This window comes from Anabas testudineus, chromosome 10, assembly GCF_900324465.2.
Source record: "Anabas testudineus chromosome 10, fAnaTes1.2, whole genome shotgun sequence".
NCBI classification, from domain to species: Eukaryota; Metazoa; Chordata; class Actinopteri; order Anabantiformes; family Anabantidae; genus Anabas; species Anabas testudineus.
In genome coordinates, this window is record NC_046619.1 from 6760237 (window position 1) to 6780435 (window position 20199).

Below are 20199 nucleotides of genomic sequence, written 5' to 3' on the forward strand. Positions count from 1 at the left end.
TGTTACACATTTTGAAAGCTACTACGTGTTTATGGCACCATGATGCTTTACAGTATGTGGGGCTGAGTCATAATAGTCTACAGTGCCCCTGCTTACCGTAATTAAGAAACATGTCACCCAGCGCACAGTGTGGCTCATTAATGTGTTTTTAATGGAGGACAACAATAAAGCTCTGTAGCATTAAGGAATAAGCTACAGGCTCTGACTTGTTTGTGGGGCTGACTTCACTGTTGTCTTTTTATGGAAGTCATTCAATAAATAATCTCTCTCTCTTTGTGTGTATATATATATATGTTTTTTTTTTCAATCATTCATACTTTTTTTTTTCATTATTAAGCTTTCATGTCTTTTAGATCTCATGTTTGCCCTGTGAAGTGTTTGTGGGAGGGGGGGGGGGGGGCTTTGGGCTATGTGCAGTAGTTCCTACCTCTGCCTCCAGAGGGCAGCGTGGCCACGTCGCTGTTGACAGGCAAGCCAGCTCCCAGTCCGTTGTTTAACACGGGGCCGTCGGATGGCTTCAGCTGCCATGTCAAACCCAGCAAGTTGATGGCTGCACACAAAGGCACAGAGAACAGAAAGAGATGACGACAGAAAGAAGCGCAGGGACAGAGTTGGACTCAGACGGTGGACAGTCCACACATTCAGGGAGTGAAATACAAGAGGCCAGCTCTCTAGGCCTGATTTGCCATTTATACTGCAACTAGTGCAGCTGTTTGTTTGTTTTTTTTTTCATTTTCTTATTATAAAACTTGCTTTTAGACTTGTCTCATCAATCAAACACTGTTAACAAAGTGGCAGAGAGCCTACAGCACAAAGCAGACAATTAAAAACCATAAAGATCCTCTCTGTCGTTCGCTTTCTTTACCTCAACCTCTCACAGTACTCTTTCAAGCTGACAGCGTCTCCTGCTTTTATTTGGAAGCCTTTATAGCATCTCACGGAGAGCAAGTGACAGATTGCTCTCTGAAGAGATCACTCCACGACTCTCCTTTCCCTTCTCCTCTGCTTTTGTCCTCTGTTGTGTTATTGTATGCCGGTGGTATAAGACTTCTCGAGTGTGTTCGCTCTTCACTTTGTCAGCTCTTTACTCTCGCCGCGTCTCTTCTCCTCCTTAGCCTGCTGCCAAGCGTCTCCTCCCTGCCACCCACCCCCCCCCGCCATGAAAAAAAACAGCAGAGTGGAAACAGAACAGGAAAAAAAAAAAAAAGCCCCCCAAAAAAACTGCGCAGTAAAATAAAACCCAGCCTGTTCTCTTACTGTACGCAGCAGTGGAAGAGCACTCCTTCTTATATGTTTCACAGTACTAGAACTGAATGTTTTAATACTTTAATACAACCTCCCACAAACTGGGGGGTGCACATTTTGCGTCATGTCTGACTTTTGTGCAGTAATCTCACGCTGCGCTGTGAGCGTCCGCGGCGCACACGGCGTCCGTGCGCACTTTGCGCACGGACGCATTAGGTAGCCGTTTACGCATGCCTCTCAGCTTTGGCCTCATCCCCACCGTGCGAGCCCATAACACCTGCATCTGAAGCCCGGGAATCAATTTCCTTCTTGTCAAATTCTATCTCCACTTGGCCAGGGTTTACGCACACACACACACACACACACACACAGATGAGTGTAAAAGTTGCAGAAGAAGGGGGGGATACAGCTTTAGGATTTGCTGCCGGGGCAGACTCATTCTCACTCATCTCACCCCCCCCACCCCTCCACCACACACACACACCCCTCTCTGTTTCTTTGTTTCTTCCTTTTTATGTTTCTTCTCTACCTCCCTCTCGCTCCCGGTCAAAGGAAAGCGCTGACACCTCGGCTGCTGCCCGGCCTCCACTGTCAGCTCTTTTTTATTTTTCATGGGGAGGGGGTATAGAAAACATGGGAGACAGTGCGAAAAGTGTCCTCCCTCCCTCTCTGTCTCTCATCCACCTCCTGCCCTCTCCTCTCTCGTCGCTCTGACCTTCATTCCTCTCCCTCTTTTCCTTATAATTCCCATTTTTCCCTCCTTCTCCTCCTCCTTCTTATCTTTGCCTGTCCTTCCCTGTAGATAACGCAGACGCGCATCTGCGCACACACAGAGACTCACACACGCGCAAAGATGGAATCACAGGGAGCAGTCGATGGAAAGATTACCTATTGAATCAGCTGGAGACAGTAAGCAATCGTTAGTCTATTGTGACGGCGCTCTCAATCTAGGTCATCCCCGAGAACGCATCAGACAGCCCTATAGTCAGCTTATTGTGTGTGTCTGTTCATTGTGTGTGTGTGTGTGTGTGTGTGTGTCGCTGAGGGCCGGTGCACATGTGTGGTTTTTCCCGAATGAGTTTTTCCTTTCCTCTTCAGTTTCTTTTTTCTTTCCTGCACTCGGTTGCTAAAGGTGAACCAATAGATGGCACTCTTACTCCTCGGCGTCAAGAGCACACAAAGCCAGTGCTTTGTCAACAGGTCTCTTTGCAGCACGACACCGAGCAGGAGAGCCAGACAGCGAGAAAGACAGACAGAGACAAAGAGAGACACTTGTTATCATTCTCTTTACAAGTACCACCCCTCATTTTAACAACAAGTCTAACTTTGTTAGGGTGTAATTTTAGCCAAAATGAAACTGCTGAAATTGATGTATTTAGCTTTGTGTTGCCATAATTTTAAGCATTTTCTTTTCGGATCATAATTGCTGTAATTACTGTTTTCAAGCTGCATTGGAAGGCTTTATTAAATGCCATGCCAATAAAGCCTATCTGAATTTAATTCGACTGACAGACAAGGGGAGAACAAGGGAGATAGTCTTACTTGGGCTGTGTTCCTTTTTTAATCTCTGTCTCACTCGGTGTTCATTTTAACAGACAGACAGACACAAAAACATGCATACACACACGGAGAGGAGATCACAGAGAAACAGGTTCAACAAGCAAATCTTCTGGATTAAAAATAGATCACTTTCTTCATGAGGTTTTTTTGTCTTTTAATGTAATCTCAATGAATAATTCAGACAGGCAAAGCATTTGCCAGTATCATCCGCAGAAGACGACATCTGAAACAGCATCAGTGCAGAACAGGATGGACGGGCCGATTGACAAAATGGACAATGGGGGGATGAAAAAGTGGGCAGGCTCTTGGAGAACTCATGCCGTACCTCGCTAGGCAGAAGGGGAAGAACTGAGGGAATACTGGAGGACAGGAAGAACTGAGAGAATAATAAAGATCATCTAAAAATCCCTGAAGGATGAAAAAAACAAAGCGAGAAAACAGGCTACGAATGACGCTGCAGAGAAGAGAGGAAGAGATGAATAAGGGCCCCCACGGATGAAAGGAGGGAAGGGAGAGGACGATGGCAAGTGGAGAGGAACGATTTAAGGGATGAGTGGCCCGGTATTCATTGACTTGTCGGGTAAGAAAAGATGGTCGTGATTCATCCTCTGACAGTAAGTGGTTCACAACACAGGCAATCAGATAAGAAATACAATACACATGTTGGCGTTTCGAGAAATATTTATATGTCTCAGAGTTAAGGGGTGCAAATGGATTTCAGCATGAGTGGAAAAAAAAAACCAAACCAAACCAAACAAACGAAAAAGAAAAACAACGAAAGAAGCAGAGATGGAGAGAGGGGACTTTCTGTGCTGTGACTGTGTCCCCTGACTGGAAAGTATTGTATCATCATCATTCTGCGCTCTGGAACATGTTCCAACTGTTCAAAGCCTCTCCCTCACTCTGTCACTATGTCGCACGCCCTTTTTCTGTCTCAACTCAACCTTATCATTGCCTATTCAAATACTGAACCAGTTGCACTGCTGCTAATTGGACCAACGTCAGAGAATGGCCTCTTGCATCTCATACATGTTTTTGTATGTAGTCTCTTACAATACAACCAAAGAGCAGAAGTGCACGTGCACATGCGCGCACACACACACACACACATAGGCAACACGCTTTTCTTTGCCGTCTCCCCTGCCCATTGTGATAAATGCATATTAACGGTTCTAATTCACCACTAAATTAACAACTCTGACCTCAATTAGGGCAGTAATTGTAGCTGAGACCAGCCCCCTCATCCCGGGCCTGGCATCTAATTGGTTCAGGAAGCCTTTTTCCTGCCTTTCTATCCCCTCCTCATGTCTCCAAGGCCCTCGTTTAGCAAACCTGTTGACATTTTGTTGCTCAAAACAAACATATGCACTAAAAAGTAGTCACTTAAGAAATGCACCTTGACTGTTTCCTTCTGTATCACTTTCACCTTTCTCCCTGTCTCTGCGCCACTGTGGTGCGGCACTAATATCAGAGAGAGACTGAGGAAAGAACAGTGTGCTTCCTCAGGTTCTCAATATTCAGGCCATTTGGGATATTTCTTAGAATTTACCACACACTATCTGCTTATGTAGTCTATAAATAAAGCAGCCTTCTCTCTGTGCTAAGTTTTGAAGGCACTGCTTGCTAAGATCATTTAGTCTCAGACGGAGGGACGGGGGCGGCAGTTGGCTGCTGCCCTTGGGGGTCATATACACTGAGAGAGATGATTTGTCTGCCTTCGAGTGTGTGTATGCGTATATGCGTATGCATGCTTAAAATTGCATGGTATTAACAACAACAGCACACACACGGCAACCCCCGACGGGACCTCCTCACCCAGCTGATGCAACTGAACTGTAATTGACTGCAACACAAAAGGTTATGCGAGTTGCTCACAGCTTCTACCTGCAAAACAGTGTCTAGTGAACAAAAAAAAAAATAAAGAAAAAAAAAGCAGCAACTCACTCAATCACGAAGCAGAAATGGCTTCCTTATTGGCACTGAAATATTGAGACGACCTGATGCAGATGTAGCTGCATGCGTGTGTGTGTGTGTGTGTGCACACGTGTGCATGTCTGTGACGGGCTAAATGAAAAGAGATGTGAATCTGAGTGATGTCCTCCTTTCTGAATCCTCATTTCCTCTTCAGATATCTCTACCGTGACCCTGGCACCCCCACCCCTCCGCCGCCACCTCACCCTCCTCCCTCACTCCGCCTCCTCTTCGCCGCATCAGCCCACTCTGCCTCGTCTCGTCCCTGCCTACCGCCGTCCTTTCCCTCTCATCGATCTGTATTAGAAACAGGATATGAGGAACTATGCTATCTTATCACAGATCAGAGAGTGAGGGAGAATGAGTGAGGAGGAAAGACAGAGAAAGTACATTCGCCAGGCCAAGAGACAGAGAAAGTGAAAGACAATGAGAGGCAGCGAGAAGGAGAAGAGACAACAGCGATTTCTCTCACTTTGCCTTCATCCATCTCCTGTTTCGAAAGCAGGGCTAGTGAAGCACCATGGGCCTAATTGGACTAACGATTGGGCCCAGATAAGACCCACGCTAATGAATAAATGAATGAGGAAATAAATGAATGAAATGAGCCCATGCACGCTAATGCAGGCAATATGAACACTGCTCGGCTATGATATCAGTGTGGCTGCACTTTCTGGATTAATGCACACATAAAAGCGTGGAATATTTCCTCCAGAGCACGTACAGAAGCTGCAGGTATACAGACAGAAAGTCAAAGGATCATTGATGTTACCACCACGCACTGTTAGAACAAGTGTGCACCCTGCTTTGTATTACCTGACCAGCACAGATAACCCATTTATCCCTCTGGTGCAGATGGTATAGCACCTTGCGCCTGGTCCTGGCTATGCCCTGCCCTTTTCCTGGACTGGCAGCAAGTGGTAACATCCTAACCTTTATCAGTTCGACAGTGCCTGCTGCTATGGGCACACGCTTCACGTCTGATCCTTATGCCCAGGTTCCTGCATTCACCATATGCCCAACCATGCCCTCACATCCGCACTCATACACCTCCGCACACAACAACCGCGCATGTACACACTCATACCCACACTGGCATGAGCGACACATCCTGACCTCTAGCTGTTCTACCTTGGATCAGCAGAAGGGAAGCCACATGCAGAGTGAGAGGGGACTTTGGGGTCAAGGAGTTGGGTTTGGAAAGCAGCCACATTGTGAGACCTGCAGGTTTGACCCAACTCAACCAGACAGGCCACATATGCAAGGGCTCACATTTTTCTTTAAATATGTAAATAAACATAAAACATTTGATAATAAAAATATATTGCACATATAAACTCTGCATGTGAACAGTTTATTGTAAAAATCTAAAAATTTGTATCTAAAAATGAAACGGCCCAGGAAGAGAATTGCTTGCATCTCTCTGTAAACCTGTGATAAGCACTTGCAAGTAGACATTGGTTAAATTTGAAGGGGCAATGATGAGAAAAAAACAACATTTCAAACAACGAACATGTCATCACCACCTCATTTACATGCTCCCATGTTTTCTGTCTCCACGAACAGCAGTTCCTAAACAGTAGGGAACTATTTTCTAGTATTTCCATTTCTATTTATCAATAAAAAAATACATATTGCCATCATTATCTCTTTGATGGGCACTGTGAACAGTCCCTGTGTTAAATATGAAATGTAACCTACTAGTATTTCGTTTTAACATAGATAGAAATAATTAAAAGACAAAAAGAGAGCTTCGCTTAAATGGTTGCAATGATTTTCAACACTAAATATTCACATATAGTTATTTGTTGATGGAAATAGATCAAGTGTTTGAAAGAACTGTGACTTACAAAATGTTAACAAATGTTGATATATTGAGAGTTGAGGCATCCGAGAGTAAAAAATGGCTTAGTTTTCTTATTTCTGAGTTAAAAAACTCACACAGCATTTTCACCACAAGATTCCAACGAGCAACGAGTGGAACCTTTTGTCCAAAAACAAGTTGTCTTGGAGAGGATAATATCTTATAATTATGTAATATTAGCCAGTTTAAATGATGACAGCTGCACAAAAATCGCCCCACATTTACAAAAATATACTGATTTTTTAAATAAAAAAGCAAAACACTTTGAGTAGAACCCAGAGTACTGCGGCTCCACTATATATCACTGTGCAGTAAAAATCATTAACATTATGTAAAGGAACAGTGATATGAATGCACTCAAGCGAAACACTTCTAACCAGAAAGAATGGGCAGTAAGTGATTATGATCAGTCTGGAACAGCGAGACAGTAATGATGGATGGAAAGTGGTCGGCTTAGAGGCATGAAGGTCACACTCGATGATAGTGTGTGTGTGGGTCTGTTTAATCAACAGACAGGAGAGCTGAGAGTAAGACTAAAAATACAATGTGCGTGTGTCTGTGTGTGTGTGTGCGTGTGTGCGTGCTCTCATTCATCAGTGGTGACAATACCATGTGGAGTTTGCCACTGTGGCCGACAAATTCAGCCATCACACACACATTCATACGAGACACCTCTGTAAAGGTGACACAAGCGCCCGCTAGCAAGTTTACTCACTGCAGTCAAGGGTACTGCTGTGTCTGTGTGTGTGTGTGTGTGTGTGTGTGTGTGTGAGAAAACAGTCTACTAGTTTGACATGCCCTCAATCTTTCATCTAGGTGTCAGCCTCTCTATTCTAAACACAATGCATCTATTTCCCTGTTTATTTTTTCTCCTTCTGCACATTTTCTGTCCCGCGAGGCCCACATCCTTCTTCCCTTTTCATCCCGTCGAACTTCTTTCATCACCATCCCCCTGTACTTGTCCTCCACGGTCTTTCTCTGTCCTCTCCTCTCTCTGTCACACACCCTCTGTTCTCTGCTCGCTGTGATCAATTAGGAGACATTAGTCGCACTGATATTCCAGGTGACAGAACTTCAACAGGCCGCACTCTCCTTCATCTCTCCTCTTGCTGCCTCCCCTTAGTTTCTCCTCTCCACACCTGGTTGTCTTGTCACTTCTGCTCCTCCTCCCAGTCAGCTCTCCTGCTTTTTCTCGGCAGAACAAACAGACCTCGCTCCTCTCCTGCCCCCCCCCCCCCCCCCCCCCCCACCCTCAATCGTGAGCTGTCATCCCTTATGCTGCCGACAGTGACACATCAGCCTCAGCCCTCCTCTCCTCCGTCTCTCCAGTCATCTATCCTCCTTTTCCTCTCTCCTTTATGTTCTGGCTACACGCTGACAGTGATGCATCTCTCTTCTTCCCCTCTGCCCTCTCTGCTCCAACTCTATTCCACCCTTTTCTCTTTTTTTCTCCTCTCCCTTCGCCTTCCTCTATCTCGCTCTCTCCAGGTTGCCGTTCACAATGACGGACCTGTCTTCCCTCCTGTATGCCAACCGTTCACCTGTATCCTAGCAACCACCTCTCCTTTGGCTCCGGTGCTCCATGCGGAGCAAGCAAACAAGACGCCGGGGGAATGAAGAACAAGCACTCTCGTTTATCCTCCACCCTCCATCCGTTCAGTCATTCCTTCACACGTAAAGAGGAGGCTATAATCTGCCAGAGGTAGGAGCAAAATATTTAACCAAAAATGTGACTGGCTGTCCTCCCTCACAAATAAACTCTCTCTGACTCATATAGACAGACATATACAGGTACAGAAATGGCCAGGCATCCAGCTGGATGTTTTTTCATTTTGTATATCTACTGTGTGCGTGTGTTTATCACATCCCCATGGCTCCATTATAACAGTGGGACATAATAAATAAGCTTCAAAGAGATATTGTCTACTGTGTTCCTGAAGCATGCTGAGTCCTGCCTTTCTAAAAGGTTCTCAGTGTGCATGCATACGTGTGTGTGTGTTTCTGCAAGATTGGGGAACAATTTCTGAAGCATTATTTATGTTCTGGGAAAATAAGAAGGAAAAAAGAAACGTTTGAAGGCCGGCACGCCCTCAACGACGCACAATGAGACACGCATTGTACTCGCACACGTCTCGTAGGTTGTTCTAAGGGAAGAAGTACTCACACACACACACACACACACACACACACACACACACACACACAGGCACAAAAAGAAAAGTGCTGTTCAGGCACATGTGTCCTGATGTAATTTATGAGTGGGCTCCTGGGTGGACGCCTCAGAGGGGTCCTCTTCACGCTGCATGGCTCTGGGTGCTCTGTACAATCCCCCCAGTGAGCACAGGGCTCACTCTCACACACACACACACACACGCACACACACACGTAACGCACAAAACAAGGCACCGCAAAATCCCCCTTATGAGCACTGAACTCTTCCGACTGAAACTCGCTGCACGATTAACGCTACAAAAAGCTAGGTAAACACAAGGGTTTCAGGCTTGGCAGCACTGCTACAGCTCTGTTCAGCACACACAAAAAACACCCGAGCAAAACATCTCCTTACAACAGCTGAAAGGGGCCCCTACAGTTAGCTGAAGTAATGATAACACTATTGAATCATTTTTGCCTTGTTCGGCTTACTGAATTACATTCAGATGGACAATTAAGTTTGGTAGTAAAGGCCTGATGTTTGGCTCATAATAAAACAGTAAATGTACAGAAAGTGGAGATTAAAGCAAAGTGCATTAGGAACTCTTAAGAACATAGAGTATAGTCACACTATATTTGGAGTAGTACTAGTCTTTGTCTTGCTATAAATATACATATACTGTATACGAAGCAATATGTTAATTTACTATATGATAAGTAACGAAGCACATCTACTCAAGTACTGTACTTATGTACTTATATACAGTACTTTGCTGGAGTATTTTCATTGTATTTGTTTCTTTTACGTCTACTCCAGTACACCATAGAGGGAAATACTGTACCCCACTAAACTTTGCTAAAAACTTTGGTTACTAATGTAGTTACAATTTCACAGATGTAGAATCTTAATGAAAATATGACAGACAAATAAATTATGATGCGTTGTTATGGCTTTTACCACCTGTTAGTACATAAGTCCGCTCTACCTTTACCAGCTGGTGTTTTTGTTTCACACCAGGTCGCTATAGTAACACAGATCTTTGTTCAGGTTTTTAACAAATTACTGTAAATATGTCTTTGCCATAATTTTCGCTTTTGAACGTCTGTCAAACATATTTGGACTAGACTTTATGTTTAACAGCATCAAGTTCAACAATATTTCAATAGGTCTTAAGACATAATAGAGTACTTGTACTTGTATACTATGAGTACATTTTAGAGGATGAACTTAATACTTTAATTTAAGTAAAGAAATTGAAGTTCTTCTACTGGTGGTGGCAAAACACTATTACATTTACTTGAGTTTGTCTAAGACACCTCCACGATACCAATTACTAAGACAGACAGGCACTATCATTAACACATGGTATATACCTGGCAAATAAACTGCATGAAGAGTGAACACTGATGTTGTAGTAAAAAAACAAGCAAAAGGCTGCAATCATGTTTTCAGAAATGGACCATTTTTTACATTTTCTTCCTAATTAGCTTCTTATGTAATGTTCATCAGCATAAAATTATGAACAATTATACATTCTGTTGAAAACAAATATTTGTGTCATTAAAGTCCCCAGTGAGCTGTGTGCAGCTAATAAAATTAGAAGATGGATAAACTGAAGTTTTTGGTTGTTTCTATGTGCCACTGCATCCCTGCCCTCATATATCTTTGGGGAGGTGTTGTGAACTTTGTGTTGGTTTTGGCCTTCCCAGGCCCTCCCCTCCCCACGTCACTCCATATGTGCCTATCCAGTGCAGTGTGACCGTGTAAAGCTCAGGAGACGACGGATCTGTCTGTGCGCCCCAGGCAATGGGCCTTGATCTGCTCTGGAGGACACAAAACCACTCTCAAGGGCACTCAGAGGGGATACACACACAAATATGGACACATGCGCAGGCTACAGTGCACACACGCAATTTGGACAAGTCCAAGAGAGAATGATGAGGTGCATAAAGTCACCACACACATACACACTCCCTGTGGATGCATAGATGGATGGTGATGTATATATAAATATATAGATATATTTATAAATAATGTAAAATCATATTAATAATGTATGGAGAGGTGATGAGGAGGTTGTTCTTTCTGCTGATGCCACTGTTTCCTACGAACCCCCCATCTGTTGACTCTGGTCTCTGGGGTAAGAGGCCAATCAAGGGCTCAGTGACACATCTGCCTCCTCATACACCGCTACACACATAAACACTTTCTAACACAAACACACCCACACAAACACACATACAGTGGATTGTCTGCTTCCTCCTCTTTCTCTGGTCTATTTCACACACAGTACACACAGGTACGCACTCTCTTGTCCAGTGAATGAGGTCAAGAAGAAATAAATTGCGTGCCCACACACACTCCAACACATGCTCTTTCTGCAAATCAACCGGTAGACAGCCATCAGAATCGCTTCCTGAGGTGCTCGGCAAGTGCTCTCCTCTGTGTATCTGCCATTCCTTTAAGTATGACTATCACTCGTCGGCTTCAGATCAGTGAAAAACATCCACTTCCCTGCTGGGTCTGTTAGGATTCCTACCTTGACTGATACCTGCTCACAGAAACAGCCCCAGTATGCTGCGGTTTATGTATCTCCCTGTCTTTCTGACTGGCTGTTTACTGATGCTGAGTGGAAGCCGGGGCTCCTGCTGAATCCGATTTTTACAGTGCAGCACAAGGCCACAGTGACGAAGCTCACGCCTGAGGAATCTGCTTTGTATTTATAATGGGCCATTAGCTTGACACTTTTTCATCGCGGTGTGTGATGACGGTAATATACTGTGGGTCAGTGCAAAACAAATAGAGCTAGCCAACTTTAAATAAAAGATATTACGTGTGACTAAGCATGTGTTCATTCAAAGGTAATTCTACTGTCCTTGTGTGAGTTTGTTCATCTTTCCAGATCACATTTTGTTGTCCAAGTATGCTGTATAATTCTTCAGCATAACCCCTCTAATTAAAACATATCAAATGTAATTAATCTGCTTCATGAATAATATTTGGTGCGTGTTCACTTACCAATGAAGTAGGAGAGTAGGATGGCCAGCAGGGCAGCAGCTGCGATGGCTGTCACTGCGGCACATTTCCAGCTGCAGTACTTAGACGGCTTCTTTAGCTTGAAGGCTGAACGGGAAAAGGTGTTTCTGGGTAGCAGGCGAGGGGGTGGGGAGTACACCGTTCCCGAGGTCAGAGGGTAACCAGGGGAGGAGCTGCTGAAGAGAGGCGTGGTCCCTGACGACGTCTTGAACAAGAAGTGCCTGATGAGGAAGAAGGAAGAGAAAAGGTCATTCTACAGGTGGACAGCCAAACGGTAACCCTCAGCTCATGTTCTGGTAGCTTTACTGGAAGGTAAATGTGGAGTGGACATCAGCTAAGGTCACATATGTGCAAGCTTCTGGACAATTTCTCTTTCTGATGAACCCTTCCTGCCATATGGGCTTGAACATCCTTGAACTGATTGTGTCTCCAATTCAGCTCGTTCCAGTCCAAGGTATCTTTTTAACATCCACCTGCGCTACCGTCCTTTTCTCTCTCTCTCTCTCTCTCTCTCTTCTATTCCCCTACTTTGCCTCTGCTCACCCCACTCATCTCATCTCTGCTCTCTGTGTGGAGGATCAGTGTCGCTGCCCTATCCTGTCCTCATTGTCCTGTTAGGGTCAGTACTCAGAGAAAGGATAAAAGAGGGATTTGAACCATCATCCCCTTACTCATGTTCCCTATTATCCTCTGCCATCGCTGCACCTGCTCACCCAGTGGTCGTCCTTTGCTACTCTCCCTCCCCTCCTCTTCCCATTTCACATGCTTTTTCTTCCCCATTCTGCTCCTAGACTCCTTCTCCCACTCTTTTATACCGTACGCTACATATTTTTGGTCCTCAACATCTCCTTTCTCTGGTGTACCTTCATTCCGTCTTCCTTTCAAATTCCTGGCCTTGAAAGAACACTGATGCCATAAGAAGAAAATGAAACACTACACTTGAAGAAACTTCTCAAGGACACAGCAAGAAGAACCTTTATGACACCTCTGTGACATTTTTTTGACACACACACACACAGACAGAAAAAGTGAGGAGCTGCGTGTACACTGATTCCCGGTGGTACGACAGAAGAAAGCCCGGAGGTGAGTGTGACACATCAGAGGAGACAAGGTCACTCAAAGATGACTGGGGCGAAGGAGTTTGTGTGTCTGACTTGCTTTGTAGAGCTCTCTTGTTTGTGTGTATGTCAGTGTGTGTGTGTCTAGGTTCACATGTGCTGGTCCTTCAATCTTTGTTAGCTTCTGACCATGGGACAGAGTACATTTCTAAAAAAAGGAGTACATTTTGTCTAGCCTTCACTTTCTCAAAATGAAGTCTGAGGATGAGGGCCTTGGTGTTAGGTATGTTGTGGTTAAAGGATGATTATGAACAACCCGAATTTCCAATCCAATCATCCATTGTACTGAATGCTTTTCCTGGTAAGGGTCGTAGAGGTGATGGATTTATGGATGGAACCAATCCTAGTTGTCACTGGGTGAGAAGCAGGGTCTGGACAGGCTGCCAGTCTAGCACAAGGCTGACATGTAGAGTCAGACAATCATTCACACCCACATTCACACCTGGGCCAATTTAGACTCACTGGTCAACTCTAACTGTCTGTCTTTGGATTGTGTGAGTACCTGGAGGAAACCCACGCAGAGACTAGTAGAATATGCAAAATCCACACAGAAAGGCACCCGGCTGACCGATGGCTTCAAACCAGGTCCTTCTAGGTGTGAGGTGACAGTGCTATGCTATGCACATTACACTTGCTAAGAAACTGCTGAGATTTGGAAGTATGTCTGTATATATGTATGTAATCAATGCAGTAATTGTGTTTTGTATGAAACTCCATCCAACCATTATCTTTACTGCTTAAGAGTCATGGTGGAGCCATAGTGGAGCCAATCTCAGCTGTGATTGTGTAAGAGGCGGGGTACACCCTGGACAGGTCGCCAGTCTATCACAGGATTCCCGCACGGAACAGAAACAGAGAAGCATTCACACTCACATTCACACCTATGGGCACTTTTAGAGTTAGCAATTAACCTCACTTGAACCTCTTTGCATTGTAGGTGGAGATGGGACTGGCTGAAGAAGACGCCACACAGGCACAGGGGGAACACAAAACGGACCTTACTAGCTGGCAGGTTAGTCAAACCTTAGGACTAACCTTGTGTTAGTGTTAGAATCCTAAACAAATCAAATCTCGAAAAAACTTTTTTGTTACCATGCCGAACTGATCTTTTAGTTCTAGGAGGTTGCTACAGGGAGGCGCTGGGAAGTCATTGCATCTAACAAGGCTCAAGTCCAAGTAAAGTCACCAGTGTTGAAGCGAAGGATGAGTCCTCTCATTCCCAACTACAGTCACTAGATTCATGACTCAGGACTGTCAGAGACAAGTCCAAGACATGTGACTCATCACTGGCAGTTTGTCAGATAGAGTCCTCAGGAGTACAGTAACACAAACAGGACTGTGTGCAAAGATGTGTTAGTGCCCACTGTCTCTTTTATTCAGACTAGGCTAGTGGGACCAATAATGACCCACTGGTGTCGATGGGTTTCACGATTGCTATTTAAAACAGTGCTTATAGACCCATTTATGTGTGGCCTCGCATCCTTTTGATGTATTTAATAAGTGCTGTTTCATAACAGTATGTCTCTACACGTGTCTGCTTGTCTGAAAACATTTGGTAAAAACAGGTGATTTGCTCAGAGCATAAAGATTTGGTTTGGGAGCATCGTTCCACTCTTTATCAATTATTCAGCTAGTCTGAGCTCAGTTTCCCTCTTTCTCTCTCAACCTCTCCTGCTACTGATTGGTGGCTTGGTTTCTTGCTGCACTCTTCTGTCCTCCTTCCTCCAGCTTTACCTATCAGGTGCGCTACATGACAACAGGGGAAATAAGAGAAAAGGAGAATAGGAGAAAGGAGAATAGAGGAAAAAGGAAAAAAATAATAGATGGATAGAACTTGAACGTGTGAAGAGATGCCACCCAAAGAAATATGAGGTTATTGTCTAAAAAAAACTTCTCAGTGTCACAGCCATCCATTTTATTATGCATGCATAAACCTTCACCATCCCAAATGCAAGAATATGCATGGCACACAGTCCAAGGTCAAGCAGCATGTGTCTTTGCTTCTGCTCATTTTCACAGCCATTGACGCACTGTGTGATGGCAAGACCAGCGGAAATTAAACACCCCGCAATGTGTGTGAACGTAATGGGAAGGTGAGCTGGTGAGTTACTTGGATTCCATGCATAAGATTTGTTGCACTGCCATGTGTTTGAATGTATGTGGTGAATTCATTTCATTCTCCAGCTTTGTTGTGTGTGTACAGAAACACCACTGTGAGCTTGGAGCGGGATGGGAATATGTCTGTGGGCCATACTAATTACAAGAAGGAATGGAAAGTGTCTAATGTGCTCTGGGGAGGTAATTGACATTGATTTATGTTGCGAAGAACTATGGAGGGGTTCTATCATAACAGGCAGCCTGCAATCACAACTCTGTATCATTAGGCTGGGGTGTGTGTCTGCTTGTATGTGTGTCTGGGTATTAGCATGTGAATGTTGTGGGATTTTTGACAGTGGTCCAGCATGGAAACGTCACACATAATTAGAGAGAGCTGACAGAGACCCTCCCTCCCCCTTCCTCCTTAGCTGCCAGCAGCAGCAGCAGCAGCAGCAGCTCCCCTCCTCAAGTCTAACCATTGCTACCTTGCTGTCAGGCATCCCGTCTTACACATGCAACTTACGCACACACACACACACACACACAAACACAAACAGAACAAGCAGGCATTAACTCACACACTGACACACATTCGCACAGACTGAGACAAAGGCAGCCACCCACGCACAAACAATCAAAATATATATGGGTTTTCTTTCACAAGATTGACCCACATGTGCTACCAAACATTTCATTTGCATCTTCACAGAACAAATAGTGACATAAGAGAAGGATGGAGGAGGGAGAGGAAGAGGCGACGGATTAACAGACAGAGAAAGGGATGATGTGTTTTCACTCCAGTCCAACCCAGTTCCCCATTGAGAGAAAAGAGGACCTGGACAATTAACCACAGAACAGAGAGCATGCTGGGTAATTAGCAGGAAGTCAAAGCTCGCATTTCCCTTGAGCGAACAAACACACAAGCATTTTCATGCACGCACGCACACACTTGTCAATTTTTTTTTTTTACGACTCATGCAAACATGTGGTAGCTCAGGATAGCACCCCGAGAATCATCATCAGAGCTGGAGAACAATTAATGGAGGTGACTCGGTATGGGGGTGACTGAAAAATGATCAGAACTGAGAATGAAACAAAGGGCTTGGGGAGAGGAAAATGCTCAAGGATGGCACCATGAGAATTGCTGTCTGCTACATTTGCAGGAAACAATAATGGGCAGATGGATGCAGTATAATGGGCGTTTGTTTTCTGATTGTTGCTTTGAGGAAGGACATAGAAAAATTTGGATGCTGAGTTAAGTTTTGTAAAAAAAGAAAGCAAATTATGTACAGGGCATCAAATCAAGTATTCGATTTTTTATACTGGAGGAACAGTTCATCCAGATTACACTTTGTTTTCCAGCGGCAGCAGGGGTTCCAAGTGTGAATATCTCAAAACGTCTGCAGATAAACTAAACGCGTGTCCAAATTTTAGGGTTTTAGGGTTTGGGGAAATCACTCTTTTCAACTTTTGCATGTTATTTACTTGATATTCACATGTGTTACTTGTGCATTAAGTAGATGAGTTGCATCAGGCCACCCTTATACAACAGGAGGTACACTGAAGGAAACCTTGTGTTTGATTGTTGGATTTCAAGAATACAAAATGTGCCCTGTTTCCAACTGTCTGTGCACATTTGAAAATCAAGTTGTGTTGTAGTAACTCGGTAAAACAACTCCAGCTGGTTTGCTAACACTATGTTTACTCCTTTTCCACCAGCTGGGGCAGTAAATATTTTTTAGTTCACTCAGGTCTGACTTCAAAAAAATGTTGTGTACGACTTTTCAGATCATAAAATTTGAAAAAAGTCACATTTTTATTTTTGCCTACACTTTACAATGAATTGCTGAAGCTCAGTAAGAAAAAAAAAACTGTTTGTTGGAGGTAGTTCTGCATAAAAATGGATGTACTGTATATATTGTTTGTATAATCCAATCACATCATTAGCAAACCATGCATATTATTAGATAGTATAGATAGCACATAAATATTACAATAGTGGTTGTAGGGCTCAACGTGAAGCTTTTCTCGGTGGCTCCTTTTTTTCTTATTTACCTGTGTGGTTCCCACAGAGGTAGCATCTTGGAATCTGTCCCCAGAGTAATGCATTTGAAAGTAACCTATACTGGGTAGTACCCCTCTACCACACACCTCCCTGCACAGCTTCTTCCAGACAAATTGAGACGCTGCAGCCCTCTCAGTGATCTTATTTTTCCCCTAGAGCTGCTGCCCACGGAGGCACAAGTAGGGGTGGTGGGGTGGTGGTGGGGGGTGCAAGGGAATGTCCTGAGATCACAGAGACAGATTGAAGCTGGCTACCAGCATCTTGCAAAATGCTGCATCATATGAACACACATATGCGATAGCATTCACATGGAGAAAGGCATTATTTCTCTCTGTTTCCTGCTCAAACATAAATGTGCACGCACACACACACGCGCACACACACACGCAGAGAGTGGCACCAGCCATCTATAGTAATTTATCTCACACCGGTAAATGTATCCGTGTTCTATGGCCCCCTATCTCCCTCCTTCTGCCTCTCTATCTTCTCTCACACACTCCCCAAAACAATCTCCTTCAATCACCACCTCGCTTCGTTTCTCCCTCTCTCTCTCCATCTTTATCTCTCCCTCCTCTACCGTAAACCATTCCTTTCCATTTGCCCCCTCTCTTGCTCTCCCGACTTATATTTCTCTGCTATATCAGCAGCCCTCCCCACCTCCCCGACACCTCCCCACCCCTCATCTGTTTCCCTCTCTTTCTCTGCCAGTCATCTAAGCCCTGGGGTGTTCTGAGGTGATCAATCTTCATCCTCTCAGCGCTGTCACACTATCAGGTCAGGCCAAAACACACACACACACGCGCCCACACACATTTACTATAACAAGTGGACAACAAATGCCAAGATTTACATACGATTACGGTGGGGAGCAGTTGCAGTCCAAGAACACACACACACACTCAGACGCAAACATACACATATACTACTGCACACAATCGCTACACACCCATGCACGTGTACCCATCATCATCTCCTAGCTGCTATAATGAGATGGAGGGCGGCCACTGCCAGCACAGGGATGGTGTGACTCTCTGGCTTTACCCGGCTGGCTTTGACCCAGTCACGAGCTCCAGCAGCTCCAGCCAGCCCACCCAGCCTCCACTGTAGCCAGGACAGAGAGGAGGGCCCAATATGAGCTAGCGGGTGGAGCTGGAAACTCTGTGCTGCTCTGGGCTCCATTCACTGCGACAGGCTCTGAGCCATGCCCAACCCCACCACCTGAACATGACCAAATACTGGCACACGCAGAGGGCTCAACAGCGTGCATGAATGTGTGCTGCTTGATTTAAATCTGTAAAGATGGCAACCAACAACAGCCTGTGTGGATAGAGGATTTATAACCTTATTTTTGTATCACTAAAACGTCGCAGCCTCAGTTGAAGAATCAGAAATCGGAAAAATCTCCCCTCAGCTCAATCTATGTCACAGCATACATGTCACCATGGCAACACACATCTAGATAAACAACCGACTGCAAATAGCTTCTATTTAAAGCTGTAGGTATTCTTGTTCAACACCAATCGTCTTCCTCCTCCACCCGTCATGCATGCTGGCACAATGCATCACTGCAGGTTGAGCATAGACCTGAGATCTGTGGGGCTGAATTAAACATGGCCAGGCCTCATAAATACTGCACAGGGCCAGGACTCTGGGGAGCTTATCTGGGACCATCAGAGGTGGAAGCCCCAGTGCCCAGCAGGAGAAACATAACAGTTACAGACTCAATGCTCACGGAGCGAGCACGCGCATGCCAGTAAGCATGTAGGCAGTGTCCCTCTCACTTTATGCCTCATGAATAGTAATACGCCACATGAATGCTCTATTTGCCTGATAAATGTTCTTTGTGTCCTGGCAAAAGCACATGTGTAGGGTGTGTGAAACGGTTTGTATTTCCTGCTCTCTTCACTCTAGGTTGAATGCATAATTGCTTTGACACATGGTAGCTTTTTTTTTTTTTTGTATTTGTGCTTGGAGATGTTTTAGAGAATGCTTTTGAGTGGCGCACTTTTTGCGAAGCAGAGGCCAGGAGCTATTTTGTTTTTGAGTTTTAAGGTTCATATGCTGACTCAGAATGATGTGCTCAGTGACACTCTGTACATGATATTTTGTGGCAGTATGTTTGCTCAGTGAACTCAGAAATGCATTGTGCAGTGTACTGCTGCCGTTCTTCAAAAATCTAAGGGCCCCTTCTAGCTACTGTATCACAGCTGAATGCTGTTAGATAGGACATTAAACTACCATAACACCTACCTACCTTTAACAGTCAAACATGGGCCTGGGCCTGCCAGAGTCTAGGATTGCCATTGGCTGTTTTTGCTGGTTCCTGCTAGGATTATCACTAACCAGGTGCAAAACTGTGTTTTTGCCATTTTGCATTGGTCTGACATTCCCTCTAGTGAGTTTGTTCTTAATATTCTTACTGTACTAAATAGTACCTAAGTAAACAGTCCTGTTACTTCTAGCTCAGCTCTCATTTTCTCTCTTAGCATTTCTCACTGACACAATCACTCTACTCACAATGGCTCTGACCTTTCATTTCCTACTATTGATTACTTGAGGCACATTCCACTGCTGTACTTACTGTAAGTGGCTCAAGATATCAACACTGGGTAAACCTGTCAACTGGAAATACAGAAACAAATAATAAGGATATTTCCTCTGACCTGGTCTCCAGTGGGACGTTGCTGTTGAGGACCCAGCTGTCTTGTAGCTGGACCGACTCGGGGGTGGTCGGCCCATCTCCTGTGCCTGGAGCAGGGGCATGGATGGGGTTGCGTCCCCCTCTCAGGGTGTTTCTGTTCAGGCTGTTGGCAGACTGGTGGGATACGGTGTGGTGGTTGTGTGGAGGGGGCAGTGGAGGCCGTAGTGTGGTCTGACTGTGGTGGTTGGCAGCCCCTGGAAGAAGACAAGAACAGAGAGTTATTTAAGAGCCACAATATTTGGGAAGGAAATTGAGTTTCAGTTAGGATTTTACTCCATAATTATGCAAATCTGAAAGTAGGACAGAATTTGATTTGATATTTCATGCTCATTTCTCTCTGTGCCAAACAAGTGAAGCTCTTCAACTAACAAATAACTTCACTAGCATTCTGTT

At 44.6% G+C, this 20199-nt stretch overlaps 1 protein-coding gene across 2 annotated transcripts in view; it reads right to left on the bottom strand.

Annotated features, from left to right (window-relative positions):
* tenm2 (teneurin transmembrane protein 2) overlaps nt 1-20199 on the bottom strand; it is a 143301-nt gene that overhangs the window by 32408 nt on the left and 90694 nt on the right. For both annotated transcript variants that reach the window (XM_026357023.1, XM_026357025.1), the window contains 3 exons: nt 19769-20000; nt 11808-12046; nt 428-550 (listed from right to left, as the gene is read on the bottom strand). In XM_026357023.1, the coding sequence (XP_026212808.1) occupies nt 428-550; nt 11808-12046; nt 19769-20000 (594 nt within the window). The remainder of the gene's footprint in view (nt 1-427; nt 551-11807; nt 12047-19768; nt 20001-20199) is intronic.